At 39.5% G+C, this 21,103-nt stretch overlaps 1 protein-coding gene across 1 annotated transcript; it reads right to left on the reverse strand.

Annotated features, from left to right (window-relative positions):
• Window positions 1-3,711: 3,711 nt before the first annotated feature.
• LOC136426868 (E3 ubiquitin-protein ligase MARCHF3-like) lies at window positions 3,712-16,691 on the reverse strand. The gene is made up of 5 exons (XM_066415587.1): window positions 16,623-16,691; window positions 15,047-15,213; window positions 7,464-7,662; window positions 5,619-5,828; window positions 3,712-3,982 (listed from the first exon to the last, which is right to left on the reverse strand). The coding sequence occupies exons 1-5, from the start codon at window positions 16,689-16,691 to the stop codon at window positions 3,830-3,832; spliced, it is 798 nt and encodes a 265-aa protein (XP_066271684.1). The 3' UTR covers window positions 3,712-3,829.
• Window positions 16,692-21,103: the final 4,412 nt, after the last annotated feature.

A 21,103-nucleotide genomic window follows, 5' to 3' on the forward strand; every position in this document is an offset into this window, starting at 1 on the left:
AATCACATGGTCGAAAAGCGGTTTTCTGCTGTTTTCCGATGTATTTATCGGTATTGTCCGTTGTCCCTTTATTTTGGGTAGAAACCATAGTAAAATGTAAATTTGGCATCCGAAAATTATCATTTTTTTACACTTTTTTGATCGAACCTGCTCGGAAAAAACGAGTTTTCCTGGGGTCACGGCATATATGCTGAGAAAGCTTAGTAAATGGTGTCTCTGAAAAATGAAAAAAATAAAAAAGTCATGTGATAACTTTTTCGCAATCTTCGATGACGCAAATTCGGTGAAAATGCATTAAAAACGATGCTATTTGGGTCATCAGGCGAGAAAACCGCATCACCGTTCCCGCGGACTAATACAAAAAAGGCTTCGATAGCGAACCAACTGCACCGCGCCCAAAAATACTACAACTCACGGGCTTTTCAGAAGATTCAAAATATTCATACACAGCTAAAACCATCACCAAGCAATCTCGGGCAGAAATCAGGGTGACGACCACGCACTTCCGGCAGATTACCGGGTCATGACCCAACCCCCGGTCACAATTGAACTCCGACCCGGAACCTTCAGGGGCTAGTATCACTTCAGAATCTATAGTATTTCTGGTACCTGAATGATTAAGAAATAAACCAATTCTGGCAATTAGTAGTCAACTCTTAAGACTGGCGAGTCTACTGTAAAAGGGAAAATATTTGCGCTGGTTTAATGTTTTCGCAGTGACCTCATCTCTGCAAACTTCAAACTCGGTCTGTCCTCTGCCTGCCTACCCCCTTTTTTCAACTGTAAAGTTAAAACAAGAGCAAACACTTCATTTTCTCCCTACAGCGAAATTAAAATCCCCGCAAACATTTTCCCTTTTACAGTAGAATGTAGCAATATTGGGCCATTACATGGCAAGCTAGTTCAACAATCACAGATTCAATCTTTTGTTTTCTAATATTGTTTTTAAAATCAAGAGCTTGCAAATTACATTCAAGAACAACATTTAAAATGGCACTTTGATGAAGGTTAGACATCCAGGTTATAAGACATGCCAAAAATAATTACTCAAGCAACAGTTACTGGATAAGATTTTGAAACAGTCAGACATTTCAGATAGCATCCGCTGTCTTTCGTCAGTGACTAAAGAAGGATTTGGTAGAGCTAGGTTTTATACCAAAACTCTGAATAGATTATGTAAATGAAGGGAGTACCAAAAAATAGCTTAGCTTAACATATCTATTCATCGCTTTGGTATAAAACCTAGCTCTACCAGATCCTTCTTTAGTCACTGACGAAAGATAGCGGATGCTATCTGAAACGTCTGTTTCAAAATCTTATCCAGTTGCTTGAGTAATTATTTTTGGCGTATTTAAAATCATGGCACTTTGGTTACTTCGTGTCCACTGTGGTCATGGTGTAAAATATTGTTATGCTTAAAGTTAAACAGGAGAATTTCCCCACAATTTCTAAAGCTGGAATGTGAATTAGGCATGTATGCAGTACAATAGTCTTCTAATATTACATAGTATTACACACAATTTAATAGCAGCAAATATTGCATCAACAACAATTGAAAGAAATAATATATTTTATAATATCAAAGCCTTCTTTTGTTTTCTTATATATTTCTAATTATGGAAAATATTACTTTTGTCATGGGTGGGACTGGGAAGACCAGGTATGATTATGACCCTTTTTTATGGAGATTTGGATGAAAAATTATTTATTTTCTGAAATTGGAAAATATGAAGAAAAACAGCCTCTTATATAGTTGCAGAAACAGTTAAAATATAGAGTTTGCAAAAAGAGAATATAGATTTTTTTTTTGCCAGACATTTTTCTGGTATGCTTTGCTCCAAAGCTTTCATATATATTTGCCCAAATTCTAATTACAAATATTATTTATTATATTTGAACATCACTAATAATGTTAGCAGTTTTCTATGCTCAGAGTGTTTCATTTTCAAACCTCTTCTATTCATGAAACTCAAAAACAAAGCCTACCAATGGAGGCCAAAATTGACATTTGCTCCGTGTTAACGTTCTAAAGAATTGTCCTACTAGTAAACTTTCTTGCATGGACCCAAAAGGGACTTTCTTCTGGCGAACAGTTGAAGATGATCAATTTTACAGATAAACCAATTGTAATCTTGCTATTGTGTGGTCACCTGTAAGATGTGCACAAAAACAATTTGCATTGGTAACATTAGAAGTGTTCAGCTTATGCAAAATTTGGATCTAAAATGCTTCAAGAATCAATATTTTTAAAGATTGTGATCTTCTGCTCTTGCATGACTTCTGTGAAATTTACCATAGTGTTCAACTACTTGCTATGAAGTATTGAAGTTTGTTGATAAGCAAATAAAGCTATACATCAAAAACAATATGATGGTCTGATATGTGAAGTTTATGAAGATACCAGATGACACTTATTGTGCATCTCAGTGTCTTTTTTACTTTTTGCTTTTACTTAGTGCTGTTAGTAGCAACCATTGAAGTAATAAAAATTCCTCTTATTTTTTTTATGTTCTCATAGACCTCTTTCTCTTGCTTTAGATTAGTTTTGGTCGATAGATTATAAAACAATTTCAGAAATCATTTTCCTCAGGAAAAGGAACCGATAAAAACATTTCTGATGAAAAAAGAGAAAACGAAAAAATGTCAGAGGAAACTTTGTTCGTGAGACCCAAAATAGAAATGTGGGCCTGTAAAGCATTTTAAAAGTGTGCAATGCTGTTTAGTGGTCCCTAATATTTTTCTAAAAAATCCTTGGTTATTGAGATACTACATTTTTGTCAAGAAACATGCCAAGATGACCTACCTTTTGCTTTGAATGTCTTGAGTGAAAATGAAGATAATTTCAAGACTATAAACTGTAGCCTGGTGCCCAGTCGTGTACAGCTTACAGGCATCGAGGGATAATTTTGGAAATAACATAAGCTGTACATGGCTAGATACTAGGCTACTAGAGCCCTTACAGTCATTGTGAGAATCTAATATGTCTTTCTGTGAAAATGAAACAAATTTTAGATTTGTTGTCTTTTGAAAACAAGGAAATTTTGTAACACATATTTTGATTCCATGGATTTATTGAAACATTTGGAATACTACATGTAGTATGTTCATGCTTTGCTCCTTATTTTTAAACATAGCCACAGAGTCTATAATCCATTGTCGAAACATAGATTTCTTTTCAATAATTTTGTCTTTTTTTTTTGTAACAATGGTCCCCTTTTCATTTGTGTAATTGGGTACTCTCCACAAAGATGTCCATGCATTGTTGAAATCGTTTCAGAAAAATGATAAACAAAACTTTTTTTTCTATGGCAATTTCTATTTCTAGACTGTTTAAAATCTCACCATTCTAAGTCTGCATTCATTGATAGATGGAAGGCCACGTTCACTTATGCAAGCTAGGAATCTTTAGGTAAAGTGAGAAGTAAGGCTGAATAATAAAATGTTTTGATGGTGGAAACTACATTTATCCTTAGTTACAGATCATTTGCTGAAATTTTGTTGGGAAATTTGTTGTTGAATCCATGGTTGGTATGTGTCCGGTCTTATCAAGGTTTTGATTGCGGGTATCTTACTCGACCATGCCTGTTTGCGAAAGACATTCGCCAACCGGCGCGAACAGGCGCCAGTGGGCTCCAATTTGGCGCAAATGGGCCCCAAAATTTTTTGAAGATTTTTTTGAATTCTCAATTGGTAACATGACGCAAATGGGAGCAAATTAGGGAAAATTGGCAAAAATTTGCTACAGTAATTTGTCCCAAACAGGCTCAGTCCAGTGAAATACCTGCTTTAGGAAATTGATTGTAACCTGGTCATCTGGGAAGGGTGAAATTTAGAAGCCAGTTTCGGGATCCTTTTTGTTGGACATGTTCTGCGGGCTGTGGGTCGGGGTCTTGGTGCAGCGGACGGCCAGGTCGATCAGCTGAATCTCCGGGCTCTTCTTGCGCCACTTCAGCCACATGGTCACGTGGTAGCGAATGGACACCTACGGGAAAGTACGCAGATACTGTAAATCCATTTGATATTGCAGTTGGTAATTTTAGCGATTCGGGGAAAAGTGTGTAGTTCACTGCATTTAATTTTAACGGTGAGAACAAACATCACTGTCCCAAATGTTAGTGATCAAATATTTGCGATGATGAAATGTTAGTGGTTGACTAGCTAAAATTAAGTTACTGTTAGGCCACACAAATTTAATTTCTTGGTTAACAGATTTTTTTTAATTTTAGCACACAAAAAATCATGAAAACAGAAGGCTGGGGTGAAAACTTGTACCTGACCCTGTTCACTCCCTGAAATTGTGTGCACCAAAGTACAAACTTTCCTCTGAGATTCTGTTTTCCTGTTGATTTTGTAATCTAGCATTTTTTTTTAAATTGTGTTAACCAAGAAATTAAAATGGTGTGGCATTACAGTATGTGATCGACCATCTTATATTTCTTTGCATGCTGGGATAAATGGAGCACTCTGGGTATTAAACATTAAAGACATTAACCAAATTACTGTACATGTAAATGCAGAAATGTTTGTGGGAATTTAATTTCACGGTAGGGAGAAAACGGAGTGTTAGCAGTGGTTTTGAGTTCACATTTGAAACAATAGTAGTGGCGGTACAGTCACACAATGGAAGGGCTTTTCACAGTGGTTTTAAGTTTTTTTAAGAGTCGGCGAAAACTGCGAACATAAAACCGTCGTGAACATTTCTGCATTTACAGTTTTACCACGACAACCAGTCATCGTACACATGCTGTAATTCTTGATTTGTTAACTGTAACTTAATTTCAGCTGATTTAACGGTCACTAGTCAGCATCTAAGATTTCATCATCGGAAATATTCAATCACTAATATTTGAGACAGTAATGTCTGTTCCCACCATTGAAATTAAGTGCTGTGACCTACTCTATTTTCCCCCAACCGCAATGTTTTCCTGCCACCATATCAAAGTGATTTACAGTATAAACAACAACGTTTTGCTCAACTTTTATCTTAAAAATGTTTGAGATTTAGCAAGAAACCTCCAAGGGTCTATGAATTATTATAAAATCAATTTCTGGCCCTCAGACCCGATGAGAGTTAACCACCTAAGAAGGAACCAATTGTCTGTTCTCTTTGAATGGTAAGAGACCTTAAATGACCCCCAATACAGACATTTATTGACTACAATACAAAATTATCATATAAAAGAGAAAGTATTTCATAATCATGTGAAGCAGAACCAGTCAATACTGCCCTGCGGATGGTTTGTCTGACTGATTGTCTGTCTGTCTGTCTGTTTGTTTGTTTGCTTGTTTGTTTGTTTGTTTGTGACAGAAGATCACCAAATGTCAGCTGTTGTAACCAATTGGGGTCGTGTGCTGTACCGGCAGGGTTTTGGGCCCAGAACGGGAAAGTACGGGGAAACCCAGCCGTCCCGGGTTCGAATCCCGACGCCACCGATCTTGTGCCCTTGGGAAAAAGGCACTTAACACGACTTTTCTCACTCCAAATGGGTACATTATGTGTCTGGGTCACAACACCAGCAATAACTGCCTGTGTCTCGTGTGTATTGCACAGTTGCAATTCTAATAGATTAAAAAAAATCAAATAAAATCTGGATATTCGATACAGAATCTGTACTTACGATGGACCAGAAGAAGTAGATGATGAAGAGAGCCACCATGAGAGCGATGAGGCCGCCTGCCTCGGTGGGGCTGTTGTGGTTGATGTGGTTGATGGCCCCCTGCAGGCACAGCCAGCCGCTGACGCTGGCCAGCGGGGTGATGAACAGAAAGCACACCGTGTCCCCCATGAACGTACGCTTCTCCATGGTGTTGTCCTTGTTCTTCAGCCACTGTCAGAAAGTACAAAGTGCTTTTAGGTACTGTATGCATTTAATTTCACGTGGTTTTAATTTTGCGTTAAGGGGAAAATGGAGTGTTTGTGGTGGTTTGAAGTTTGCGTCAGCGCTATAGTCACATAACGTTACTACTGACAGTATTGGACATCAATGTTCACGGTGATTTTGAGTTCGCGGTGAAACAATCGCCACAAACATAAAACCACAGTGAACATTTCTGCATTTACAGTAGGCCATGTTGATTTGATACGGATGATCAATTTTGTTTCAGTTTCAGCAAAAAAAGAGAAAGGTTTTCGGCTATTGTAAGTCTGTTCAGTTTTGTCCATTCTTCCTGACCACATAGATTTCATAATAAAGGCAATTTTTTTTCAAAACTTTTTTCTATTCGCATGCTCTCATCAGTTTTTGGGTTCCCAGATGATGCATATAATCAAATCAACATGGCCTTGCCCTTGTAAAAAAGGATATGTTTTCGGTTGTATTTTTACGGTTCAACAGGATAATGCAAGAAGTTAATGTAAATGGATTCACAGTGATTATACATGAGAGAAAAAGAGGTTTTTGCTGTGTTTAAAGTTCACAGTTGAAGCATAACTGTAGTACAGTTAACGTTACATGAATGTATGTTCACAGCGTCATGAAGATTATGAAATAATACCGCTATTCATGGGTTGTTATGTGTTGGTAGGTGTCAACAAAACAAAGTTATATTATGGGCCTACTAGCTGCTTTCTATGGTACTGCAGTGGAACTTTCAGTTTTGGTACAAAATGTTCAGATCTTGCTATGGTCAGGTTTTTTGAGCATCAGGAATAGCTGAATAGCTGTGGAATAAATGGCGCTGGTTTAGCCCCTCTAGCGGCTTTCCTTGGAAAAGCAGGCCTGCATTGCAATCATTAGATGATCACCCCTGTATACACTGAAGGAATTTGTGTGGGAAAGATTTTGACTCATTCTAACCCGGCTGTGGAATGGCCTAGTTGGTGTTCACCTTGCACACGGTAGGTCGTGAGTTCGATCCCTGGCCGGGTCATACCAAAAGACTTTAAAAATGGTACATACTCATTTCTCTACCTAGCACTCAGCTTAGCATTTGGGAAAGAGTATGGTACATGTAGTTAAACACATAACAAGCAGCGTACCAGCCCCCTGCTGTAATGACTTGCACAAATGTGTGGCCCAAGGGCTACAGAAATAGAGATGGGCACCACCCCTATGCATCCTATCAAGATGCCTGGGTCACTTTAAAGGCAACCAAAGCAATATCAGTGCCCAAAAATGGAAATGAAATGATGCTGAAATCTTTATGCTAGTGACATTTACCATAACTGTTTAGCACATTTGCGTAGTAATGTCATACTTTGAGCATTCTAAAGCTGCGCAAAACGTGCCGTATGATGATCCCCTGAATTTCGCGAGCCTACAAAAACCCAGTTGACGATTTTCAGTGGGTTCTCACATCACAACGACGTCATATATTTGCCTCATGGACATTGCTATACATTGTGATAATGTTGTTTAAACTATTCATGGAAAGAAATGACTAAATGAATAAATAGACTTTCAAAATTCAAAATTGTCGGCCCCTAATATTGTTTGGGTTTCCTTTAACTCAACTCAACTCACCTGGAGGAAGGAGCGTGACTTGGTTGTGATGGGGAACTGCTGGTTGCAGATCTCGCAGGTGGTGGAGCCGGAGGAGGACAGCCACAGCTCGATGCAGGAGCGGTGCACCAGGCCCAGCGACCCCGTACACTGGCACGGAGAGATCAGCTGGCCCGCCGTCTCGCCCTCATGGCAGATTTTGCAGATCTCTTCGCGGGGACTGTTAGGGGAGAGTCAGGACATGTTGTTGTTGTTGTTGTTGTTGTTGCTAACCATGTTAAAGGCAACCAAAGCAATATTAGGGCTAAGAAATGGAAATAGAATTATTGAATGTAGAATTAAAGAATCGCTGAAATCTTGATGGTAGTGACATTTACTAACATTGTTAAGCAAATTTGCGTAATAACTACATATTTCTAGGATTTTAAAACCGCACAAAATCGTGCTGTGCGATGACCCCCTTAGTTTTGCGATCCTACAAAAAAGTCTGGCCACGATTTTCAGTGAGTTCTCACATCACAACAACGTCGTATTTTTGCATCATGAACGTGGCTATACATTGTGATAGTGTTGTTTGAACTAATCATGTAACGTTATATAAATGACTAAATAAATTGACTTTCAAAATCCGATTTTTTGGATCCAAATATTGCTTGGGTTACCTTTAAGTAAAAGTGGCTCATAGGGGCTACCTATGTTTCTGTAGCAAGGTATACCTTTACAGGGAGGGGTTGCTAGCCTTTCTCCTTTTAATGTGCTTGAGGCACCTTCTCAAAAAGTACAGGACCCCCATTTTACTTCCTTTTCGTAAGATAGGAGCAGCCTAAACCAAGATGGCCTAGCCTGAATTTCCCAGGATTTGAACCCGGGTCTCCCATTTAGCAACTAATTCGAACCAGGAACACAACTATGAGACTGCTACCTCGACATGACATGTATAATAACCTATAACCAAAAACAGTAGATAATTTTCATGGGGGGGGGGGGGCTGTAGTTCCGTTGCATACTAAGAGAATTTGCAGGGCAGTATGAATAGTGCAGGGAGCAAATAGATTTAAATCATTTCCATGGCAACATACAGTGGGCTAAACACAACATGCATACACACACATACCCATTATTAAGGTAATGATGTCGCTTGCTCCTGCTCTACCCATACTGCCCCATGTCTCCCAGCATGCAATGGGATCCACAAAAAGGTCTATACATCTAGTGGGTACTTGACATATTACGTGGGAAATGTTGGTAATGTTCGATTAATGCATTCCGTTCTTTAAGTACATATAGAAGGATAGTAGATGATAACTGATTCACTCATAGGAGATCAAAGGGTTTCATCATAATTTGGGGTGTTGTGAGTACAGCCATTCTGTCACTGATAACAAAAATATAGTGCAAACACCATTTTTGTTGTACACCCAATGGAGTAATCTAATTAAGAGACAGTAATAATAATAACATCTACACCATAGAAGACCTAATCACAATAGAGTTAACAATTAGGCTACGCCAATTTAATTTGAAATTCTTGGTTCTTTGATTAGCTGCTGATTTTTTTTTATTTGAATCAAATAACAAAAAAGATCACCATTATGAAAGTAATCACATTTTGCCACCAAGAGTTGAAGAACGCGTAAGTCCTTGTCTTTCAAGTTTTATAGTTTTTTTCTACATGTTAAAGGTTAGATATTCATTGCTGAAAACATCAAATAGTCTGGTATGTTGACTCTATGGCTTTTTTGGTTCATCACTTGATGGCTTGTTTTTTTCGTTTTTTTTTTCTTTCGCCTGCCCGAAAAGCTCGAAGGAATAACACAATATACTCCAAGCAGATTTGGGGGATAATAGTGACTAGGATTTTTAACGCTGCCCTTCTTCTTTTGAAGGGAGGGCGACGTTAGAAATCCTGGCCACTACTAGCCCCCCGATCGAAACCTCTGCTTGAAGAATATAACACAACTATTATTACAACAGCTACCCCTGGGGAACATTTCCCAGTTAACTGTCTTTCCCTTCTTTTTCTGCGCTGAAGTGTAAACGCTCTATCCATACCAGAATAGAAAGGTGAGTATGATCCTGAAAAATATAATCAGCAGCCGAGCCCCCAAATCCGTTCGGAGCAGTGAGGGGCTTTTTTGTGACCTTTTATACCCACGAGCGTCTTCTGAGTTCAATTTTTCTCATCTTCCGGGGGAAAGAAGCTTGTGGGACGGATCCGCAGTGTCTTCCACGTTTCTTACATCCAAGACATCGTTTAGGGTTGTCCTTTTTCAGCAATTGTTTTTTTTGTACCTCAGTGTGGCCCAGTGCTACCAAAACGGAGATGGGCTTCGCCCTAAACACCTAGCCTTATGGTGTGGGAGGACTTTTTCAGGAAACCAAGAAAAACACCAACATCTACTTCTCAGTGTTTTGAATTCGTCGTTATCAGATCGGGTATTTGAAATATAACCTTCAGAATTGTATTTCGACATTTTCGCTCAAACTAAACTCCAAGGCTTTCATTAAATCCTTTCTTGTAAAAAGACAGTTTCGCTTGTAACTTAACCTTCTCCCTGCTGCCTAACCCCCGTAACCAATATAGAAGTTGTGCCAAAATGCTACTTTCCAAGCAGAGGTTGGTGGGGAAGATTGTGACCGTTTTATGACCGGTGGGGATAGCTGACGAAAAACGGGGCATATGATAAAACGGTCACAATCTTCACCACCAATCTCTGCTTGAAGAGTACCAAAATGCTACTTTCGTTGGTAACGGTTTAAAATTTTCTTACTACCCCAATCACTACAGACGCTTGCGGGGGCTTTTTCTTTTTTTTTTTTTTTTACTTTTACAAGGATTGTTTTGCAAGGAAGTAATCGCGACTTAATCAGCGGCTCGTCTGTTTGCAACTGTGTCGAACGTGCAGGGATTAACTTAGCAGGTTGCTGACGCTAACGGCACTTTGAATACAACGCCAGATTGAATTAATCAGCAACACGTGACTCATTCACCGCTTAATTGGCGTCATTGTATAAGTCGAGCTTGATTTGCATGGTCCTTCAACTTTTTCTGGGAGTAGCTTGAGTTCAGCATCCTCGGTACTTTCCCCGGCTGGTTGGGTAGATTGTTTGGAATGTTATGCTTATATCCAAAGCGCTAAAGAAACAACAACGCATATACCATTCCTCATCGGCAACATCGGAGCTAGACTGGGCGCCTATGTTTTACATTTTTGTCTTTTGTGTCTCAATTTTGTAGTGTTCAATCATTTTTGAAGACGAAAAATGCCTTACTAACAGTCACAGGAACATCTTAACAATAGCCGTGAAGAATCGTATTTTAATCAACGAACACATACAAACACACCTACACACACACGCCTACACACACTAGAAAACGAACCGCTATTTTTGCCCCGGGCGCCATCGGAAATAAGTTCAGCACCAAGGAAAGAACAAGTCTGTTTGCTGTGCTGATGAACGTGCGGGTATCCCTTGTTTTGAAACTCAATTCAAAAACTGAGCTCATTTTTCTGACCATCATAGTCAGAATGCACGAAAATGTTACGCTGCGACGCCTCAGGGGCAAGGACATTTTTGTTGTCCGTACCTTGCCGTATAAATCTATCTTGTAACAGTGTCTTTGCCATATTGCCATTGAATAAAAAAACACTAACCCCAAACTTGAGAATTTTTGTTGCACGCTGTGTAAGAAACTCCAAAAACGTATACCTTGGGTCTGTGGTGTTCTCAGCATGATGGGTTTATGATAATAGTCTAATTCAATTTTAAAGGCAACCAAAGCAATATTAGGGGAAAAAATGATGAAATCTTTATGGTAGTGACCTTTACTAACATTGTTTAGCACATTTGCGTAATAACTTCATACTTTGAGCATTTTTAAACAGCGCAAAATCGTGCTGTACGATGATCCCCTTAGTTTCACGAGCCTACAAAAACTCAGGCCACGATTTTCAGTGAGTTCTCACATCACAATGACGTCATATTTTTGCATAATGGACGTTGCTATACATTGTGATAATGTTGTTTGAACTAATCATGTATAGAAATTACTAAATAAATTGACTTTCAAAACCCGATTTTCAGGCCCTAATATTGCTTGGGGTTCCTTTATAGGCACGACAACGTGATCGCCGTAGGGCTGCTTTGTGTTTCCATGCATGTACTACATACTTGTGGTCGCTTGCAGGGGCGTTTACGTTCTTGTTGTACTTTTACACAGATTGTTTTTCAGCGAGGCGACCACAAATTAATCAGCGACTAGTCTGCATGCAACTGTGTGAAACGTGCAGGAATTAACATGACTGGTTGTTGACGTGTTTACACAACGCCCGTGGCACTTTGCAGATTAAATTTGTCAGCAACACGCGATTCTTTCACTTCGATATTGTGGCCATTTTATAGCCTCTACCAGTCTCTACCTGCCTGCCTGCCTACGTGCTCAGGCCACAAACTGGCCCCTTGCTTTCCAGGAGGATTCTTCCAAGCAGTCCTTGCCCTAGCCTCTGCTTCCCGACTGTTTAAGCCCGTGTCCTTCACAATTTGGTCTTTCCATCTCTTCGGTGGTCTTCCCCGGGGTCTGGGGGTGGTGGCAAACTCCTGGCTATTCGCATAACATTCCGTTAAGGCTACTCAACTAGCCGAGGGCAATAATCGAGGTCGTTGCACTCAAGCTACTCCCAGTCCTAATAAAATGGTACAATTACCTTAAATTAGCCCTCCATAATTGTAAAACACCATGCTTGAACCCCTGCAAGATCTTTGACATGTTATGAAATGCCTAGACTCTACCAGACTCCACAGGTCGCTGGAAAAATAATGAAAATTGCCAAATAGACAGATAACATACCAGAGGGGTTAGCTGGCCAGGGGTACAGTTTGCTACCTGTGGAGCCTGGTAGAGGCTAAGCATTTCATGACATGTCAAAGATCTTGCAGGGGTTCAAGCATGGTGTTTTACAATTATGGAGGGCTAATATTAACGTAATTACACCATCATGTTTTTTGTCTTCTTTTCTAGAAAATTGGGAGACATTTTGAATTTTGTAAAACTATATCTGACGTAACATGACGTCCGATTTAATTATTAGGACTGGGAGTAGCTTGAGTGCAACGACCTCGATTATTGCCCTCGGCTAGTTGGGTAGCCTTAACGGAATGTTGCGCCTACAGCCAAATCAATGAATAAGCAACAACCGATCACCACCCACCCCTTAAGCCCCCGTCACAAATAAGAAATTCAGCTCGGCCGACGTGTGGGCGAGCTTCAAATGTGCATTTTCGGTCGAAGTACGGCCGACGTCCTGTCGATTACGAGGCGCGGGCTTCGGGCGATTTTTAGAAATCAAAGTTGATCTAAATATTGGCCTTTTCAGGTTACTAGTAGTCGATACTGACTTCGTCCATGTCCAAGAGATGGTACCATCTTATGGGGGATTTTTAGTTTTTAGTGTTCGACGTACGTACCCGAGAATTTCATTGGAAAATACGGTCGACGCTCGGGCGATTTTGAAATTCGGCGAGCTTCGGGCGATCTACAAAGTCGGCCGACGCTCGCATGAATTGTGACGCCGGTGTCACAGGGATCTCGCACCCCCCGTGAATTTGAACCCCCCGGTTCGAAATCACTAGTGAATTTGCACCCCCCGCAAATCGCTAGGGATTTCGCACCCCTCTAGTGATCTCGCACCCCCAGGGTGTAGTATGTGTTCTGTTACGGCATTCATAATTCCCAGTGGCTATCTTTTTAACAAATTGATTGGTAACTATAACTGACATTTCAAATGCTCTGTTGACTGAAGTGGTAACGAAGTGGGTTGTGCAATGACTATCTGGGAGTCATGGTTCTTGTGTTCAAATCCTGGTGGCGACATTTTTTTATCCCGTCGTTTTTAACATTAAATAACTAATAATTCTTACTCAGAAATGTCATAAGATTTCGATTAAGGCTTCGATAATTTTTTTCTAACCCTATTTAACACCCGTCATCCATTCAATATGTGATATAATTTTGTATGATAAAATGTTATTCAAGTCTCTGAAATAATTTAAAAAATCAATTATGAACATTGAAGTAAAACTATGAACTAATCGTACTATCCTCATGGCACAAAGGAAGAATATTACAACGAATCATCGTGCACAGGGAGTCACCATCATCGCGCTGTGCTGAAATACTAGTAGCGTTACATTAGTCCAGGGCTTGGGTTCCCGGAGTCTTAGATGTTTGTTCTGTCAGACACAGCAACTTGTAATACTCTCGATTACCACGTTAAACTATGGCTTTATTATATCAAAATGCAGTTTTGAATATAATTGCTGCACAGACAGAGCACCTTTCGAAATATTTGGGGGGGTTCAAAATCCCTAGGGGGGTTCGAGGAGGGGGTGCGAGATCCCTAGCTGGGGGGTGCAAGATCGCTAGGGATTTCGCACCGGGGGGTGCGAGATGCCTAGTGATTTCGCACCGGGGGGTTCAAAATCAGGGGGGTGCGAAATCCCTGTGACACCGGCTTTACCGGAAACATCAGAGCTAGACTGGGCACCTATTTTGTGGGACGTTCTCTTTTGTGTCTCAAATTTGTAGTGTTATTTTTGACGACAGAAAATGCATTACTAACAGTCACAGTAAAATCGTACTAAAAGTCACAAGAAACGCATTGCTTTCACGCACATTACACACAAACACAAGCACACTCACACAAGCACACCCACACAAACACACTTGTACACAAACACACACAAATCAGACAATATCTATTGTTCAATTTTCCGCCCTGTGCGCCAGCGGAAGGACGTTCAGCACCAAGGAGAAAACATGTCTGTGTTTACTGATGACCGTGCGGATACCCCTCGTTTTGAAACTCGCGGATTCAAAACGAATCATATTTTTCTGATCATCACTTTTTTTTTGTCCCAGCACTGCCATATCAGTCTGTCATCTCCCTTGCGTCATTGAAGAAATTTTGAGAAAAAGAAAACATATGAAGGCAACTTGTCCTGCTACGCCCGGTAATTGCCGGGTTGTACATTCTTGTTCTGTATGCTAGCCCAGACAATTGCTGGGTTGGGAATATTTCTACAATGCGCTAGTTGCACCCGCGCGGTTGTTGTACAGCGTGATAACTAAAATTGAGCAATATCAAACGGGTACCCTTTCTTTCAAATTTTTCTGCGCACTTCAGCAGTGGGGGTATATTTTTGCTCTGGAACTCCAGCAGGACAATGGTTAAAGGCAACCGAAGCAATATTTGGGCACGAAAATTGAATGTTGAAAGTCAATTTATGTCGTCATTTCTATATATAACTAGTTCAAAAAACAATATAACAATGTAAAGTGACGTCCATGACGCAAAAATATGACTTCGTTGTAATGTGAGAACTCACTGAAAATCGTCGCCGGGGTTTTTGTAGGCTTGCGAAACGAAGGGGATCATCGTATGGCATGTTTTTGAATGGTTTTAAAATGCTAAAAATATGACGTTATTACACACATGTGCTAGGCAGTGTTAGTTAATGTCACTAACATAAAGATTTCAGCATTTTTTCCCATTTTTTGGGGCCCTAATATTGCTTTGGTTGCCTTTAAGGATTTTTTTGTATACCTTTGGTCTGTGGTGTTCTCGGTGTGGTGGGTAGTTTCCTTAAACTTGAAGGGCACGACCATGTGATCGTCGTATGGTAGCTCTGTGACGGGGTGGGCCTCCATGTACTTGTGATCGGACGCGGTAGAGTAGGCACGCTCCGGCGGTGTGCAAGCCGGCACTGCGGTCTGAACAAAACACACATCAGATTACAAACCTTCCCACGAAAGGAATCAAATCTCTTGCACCATTTCGTACCATACAAATATACAGAAAAGAAAACAGCAATATAGTTTTTTTTCTTTCTCTTATTTTTTGTCAATTCTAGACTTTGTAAATCGTAAATTACAAATGCCAACCACAAAGTACATTACAATAAAACTCCCAGAAATCACGGTAAGGGCATGCTCAATACTGTGTGTGATTTAGACAATGCCATTTGGTACAAAGTTGGCCTAGAATGTAAACCGGAGGACTGGCCATGTAAAACTGTACAGCATTGTACATGTGTCGTGTGGGATACTTTAGACACGACTTTTGGGTCAAGATACGTAGAGCCACTCAGTTCATCCGCCATTTTGTGTACTGCGCTACCGCACTGAGCCGACACGGAAATTGTGTCTAGAACGCACAGATGCACGTGTTTTCCGCCCTCGAGCTCTGGTACAAATTCTAGACCAACTGTCTGCCAAATGGCGGCTCCCACCCAGGTAGTAATGTAAATCCAGAAATGTTCGTGCTGGTTTTATGTTCGTGCTTTACACGGCGACCGTTTCACCGCGAACTCAAAACCACCGCGAACATTTTTGTCCAATACTGCATCAGTATGTGACTACAGCGCTGCCGCGAACATAAAACCACCGCGAATTCAAATTTATTTACAGAATTTAGAATATCGAGATTTCATCACAGTGCCAAGCCGAAATGCTAGGGTCACATATCCCCAACCGAGGCCCGGTCGGGGTGTTTGAGGAAACGAAACATTTAAGTGTATATCAATAAATAGTACAAGCTATGCTCTTAAATAATTTTTGGTACTTTTGTGTGTGTGTGTTTTTTTACTTTTATATCATATTTTTCGTTCCTCAAGACTGCCAAGTCGGGTCCCAGGTTGGAAATGTGACCTTGGAATAACCAGACACTTAAAAGTGTTTATTGATTGCGTAGTTATTATCATTATTGATAGTTTAATGGGAGCGAGAAATACAACATTCAGCTTTTTTTCATAGTGCCAATATTTTGACCTTTCCTACTTAAAAAAAGAACACTGTGGTTTAAAGTGTTTCAAATAAAACAACTATGGGCGACAGGGAGCATACAGATGTGATGCAATATTCTACATATCAATTCATATCGCCCGATTGTATTAAAAAATCATGTCTGTCCGACGCCACAGCGTATTAATGCAACACCACCACATACCGTGTCTATAACTTGACCCAGACGTATACGTCCAGATCACAGGTCACTTAAGGAAAAACCTAGTCAAGCCCAGCTTTTATAAATTTCGGTCGAAGTACATATTTGCTGAACTAACATGCACGTCACACAAAAAAAAACAGCGCCATAGAAAGAAACGTTGCTACGAGTTTCTTACCTCGTACACTCGACCATGGTAGATCGGGCGTTCCGTCATCGGGGGCATGGAGAACTGAGCCGCGCTCATGTTGGAAGGAGAGAGGGGACCGTATGTACCACACCCAGCTGTGCCGACTCCGTAAATGTGGTCTCTCAGCAGGTGTGTCTCACGCAGACTAATATCCCAACCCTCCGCTCTGCCGACAAGCATGAACTTGAATCAATATTTACGACTATACGCGGTGGAAAGCGCGACAGTATGTTATGGGGAGGGTCCTTTTTACGTCACGTCTTCACGTCTTTCTGTACGGCTTAAGAAATGGTAACGTCGACGTCTCAGTCGATGAGTCTGTGTCACCTAATCTTAACGATTGCGAAGAGAAGAAAGAATGGAATATCACACGGGCCCAAAGCAGAATTGTGAATACATATGGCCGAGACCTATATACCGTTTCTTTTGAATTATGCAGTATTGTTGCGCAGGTAGACTCATCAGGAGTCGTACACGACTTTAATAAACAAACGTTGCGTAGAAACCGACGACGGGGGAGATTTTTAGACGAAATATGGCGGCTAAAAAGGGAAAAAAATAAAATCTAACGTACGTAGGTACAAAAACGGAAGAACAACAAATTGACGTCATGAAAGGATACAGGGGAGTTGGAACTTCATTTTAAGCGCAGGTCAATTTGTTAATTTAGTTCCTCGGGGTTTCTTATATTTGGGGTATATTTATAATAAACTAGACTAAGGGACAACACAACAGTTATATGTGTGAAAATATTCATAGTTTTTGTCTTCTTTTCTAGAAAATAAGGGAGAAATTTTGAATTTTGTTAAACTATATCTAGTACACGTAGATTTCGCGCTGTTATTGTAAATCATAGAAGCTGGTAAAAATCATATTAGAGAATTCTCTACAATTGGAGTCGCCGAATTTAGACTGATTTATGCAATTCTTATATTCAGACGTTATTTTTCTCTCTCTTGGGCGATGCTGTATATGGATGACATCCGCGCGAGCATCAATTTTTGTCCGTTTCTAAAGGAAATAGTTTACAGTCATACTGTTCGAGGAAGCTGCCAAATTAAACACTTTGCAAATTGCAACAAAAGATCGAAAAACGGATACTAACGCCATACAATGCATATTTTCTTATCGTAAAATCTACTTATTTTGTCCTAAACTTACTTCTTGCACAAAATGCATTTCGACCCCTTTGTAAAGTTTTTCCAAAGTCTTCCAAGAAAATGTGAAAGAACAAAGATAAAGACTTATTGTCTGGTTTTGTTTTGGTATGCCATATGTTCTGGAAGTTCAGTCATTTGTAAAACCTTCCTGACCACTTAGATTTTATAATGAAGGCAACACTTTGGGGCCTAACGTTAACTTTTATCAATTTTGTAGTGTCCATAATACTAGCATATGTCATCCATATAATCAAATCAGTATTGCCTATCTAATTAGGCCATCTCATTTTGCCTGGCCTACTTTACCGATTGGCATTCTTTAAGATCATTTTCTAAGAATTTTGATGGTAACAGACCAATCTTGGGCGTGTTGCTGTGCTCACGTTGATATATTTTGCTGACGTAAATGTTGGGTTCAAAAATTGTGCCCAGTTTCTTAAATCTACGTATAATTGTAGATGCAAACAGTTCATCTTCAGGAGTCGACGATTTTCCTCAATTTGTCAATCTTTTGAGTTTCATCTTTTCATAAACTATAATACATAAAAGCAAAATGAACAGATAGACATTTTTTAAACAGATGTTGGTGAATGGTTTAAAGGGGTAGATGTCATAATTGTGAAATAATAAACAGTTTAAAGGGGTTAAACAATAAAGAAAAATCAGTCGTATTTTTGCGGGCTATCTTCAACAACACGCTTTGCTACATTTCTTGAACTGTCAGTATCTCTATTTCATGACCTATATATACATGTATATACCCCGTACATGTAACACAGACCAATCTTGGCGGTATTTCTTTGCAACTCTAGTATCAGGGATACCTGAAAAACAGGCTTGTTGTTTGTGTGTATGTTTCCCTGTATGAATAAATAAATAAAAATAAAAAAAATCACTAGACACTATTTATGTTTAGCCATAAGTATGGCTAAACATATTGTTTTCTCTCATGTTTCTTCTTCTTCTCCTCCTCCTCCTGTCAAATCTTCAAATGGATTCATCTCTGTCATTTTTTGACCAAATGACCTGAAATTTGGTACAGAGGTAATGTAGGCAAAAACCAATGTGCGTTCTTTTCCTTTTTTTGATATTGACCTTGAAAGTGATTTTATTGAGGTTTTTAGGCTATTTTTAGCATATCTTGGCCTCCTGCGCCCTGGTATTTCAACCGAATGACCTGAAATTTGCTGTATATGTGGCTTGAACAAATATTTAAAGGACTACATTCCCATTTTTGGCATACATATATTCAAAACGATTTATTTTGGGCTTTCTTGACAATATTTGCCACTTCTGTCACTTTCAATACTACATATGACCTACAGGTCATTGACCCCGAGTGCCTTGCACCTGGCCTTGCATGCCTGTGAGCCTTGCGACCACCTAATTGGTCAATTGGGTTAATCTAATTATCTTGCATTCCTGGCGCAGGTGTGCTAGTATTCATGCCAAATATGGTATGGGAATTCCTAGGACATGTGATTACATGGCTTTGTTCACTCTTTTTTTAACAAAGATACACATCTCCGGTTCCTATGTATTAAACCAAACTAATGTGAAATCTGGTATGTGACTGCCTTGGTCATGTACACAGGCCCTCATTCAAATGTTTGGCATACAGCCTTTCAAAACGATTTTTTAAACAAAGAATTTTTTCGTTTCGTTATTTTCAACCCAAAGTACATTCAAACAAAGGGGTGTCACATTTTTATATTTCACCCATACTATCGCTGAAATATGTTGTTTTTGGTCATTTCCTTCTTCTCCTGTCAAATCTTCATATGTATACTATAGAAAACTTCATTCTTCCCTGGGGTTGATCTTTCTTAATTCAATTTTGAACTGGGTTGATTATGCGCAAGAGTGTAATTTTCAGCGGATATTTTTCGACTGGTTTACATGGAAATGGCACGGAATATCCCATTCTTGCAAGGGGAGGATTCTTTAATTATTTCTTTCAATTTTGAGCTGGAATGATTATGAAAAAGTCCATTTGTTAGCAGAAGTGTATTTGTTAATCAATAAGTGGATATGGTTGTGGACTGGTCCACATTGTGTTGAGGTGCTACTGGAAGACTCAATTTTGGACTGGGGTGATTCATTTTTTTAGTGCAAGTATTTTAGAATGGTCCATTGTTATTTTGGGAGAGTCCATTTTTTGCATGGCGACGAGTATGGCTAAACATGCTGTATTTGCTCGCAAATGTTGCCTTTCTAGTTTACATTTAGAATCAAAACAATACACCAAATAAAGCGCTATTCTTACTAATCTGCAAGCAAATGTAGGAACCGGCTCAATACTTTATCTAACGCTCGTTTTTGTGTTATGTTGTACGATTCTCTACTACAAAAGGCGAACTGTTAAAAATACGCACAAAATGCCGCAAAAAAACGCCTAAAATATTTACAAAGACGGAGTTTACATCTACTTAGAAAGATGCTTGGTTAGGACTCGGATACATTCATCCTACGATAGTCGTACGATCTCGAACTGAGGGAATTTTTCCGCTTGTCGTGCTTCTATCGCACAAAGGTTGGCTATCTTCTGACAGAAAAGATTGCCTTAGGTCCCCGTCTGCGGTTGGCTCTGTCACAGCCTACTTGAAAATGCCACGACATCCGAATCATACGATAGTCTACGACGTCTTTGACTGTTAGAGATAACTTGAAACTGCTTAGTTATTAACGTCAACTGATATTGAATTGATTAGATTAATTCGATCAAGATTACGAAATTCATTACCTGTCAATTGAAGAAAGTCTTGTATGTCGATCACCGTTATGGGGGAAGACCAAGTTTAAAACTCAGCAGACAAGATAGTATTATAAGGAGATGAGAGAAGATAGTCTTGTTGTGCGTAGCTGTCGTCAGTGACGCACGGCTGATGTATGTACTGATACGTTCAACCGACGCACTCTGACCTTTAGGCACGTGTACTGACGTTACGTAACGTCATACAAGTGCAACAATTGTCTGGTTACGTATTTACTCTGGGGGAATGTGTATAATTTATTATTGTTTATTGTTTATTTCTCTAAAACAGCCTTGTTGCAGCCTTGACGCTGAATTGTCTGGTCTGTTTACAATTTTACATATCGACACCACATTATGACGGAAAACATTGTCATTTTTTTAAAACATTATAAAGTTACAACATATGCGTATCACGTTTGTGAATATTAGACATCCAGGTCAGGAAAAGAGGAATAAAATTTAATATTCACTACTGGATTAATACATTTGTAAACCAAACTATACAAATGTATTAATCCAGTATCAAACATGTGTATCGTTATTACAAATATAAA

Source organism: Branchiostoma lanceolatum, chromosome 2, assembly GCF_035083965.1.
Source record: "Branchiostoma lanceolatum isolate klBraLanc5 chromosome 2, klBraLanc5.hap2, whole genome shotgun sequence".
Lineage (NCBI taxonomy): Eukaryota > Metazoa > Chordata > Leptocardii > Amphioxiformes > Branchiostomatidae > Branchiostoma > Branchiostoma lanceolatum.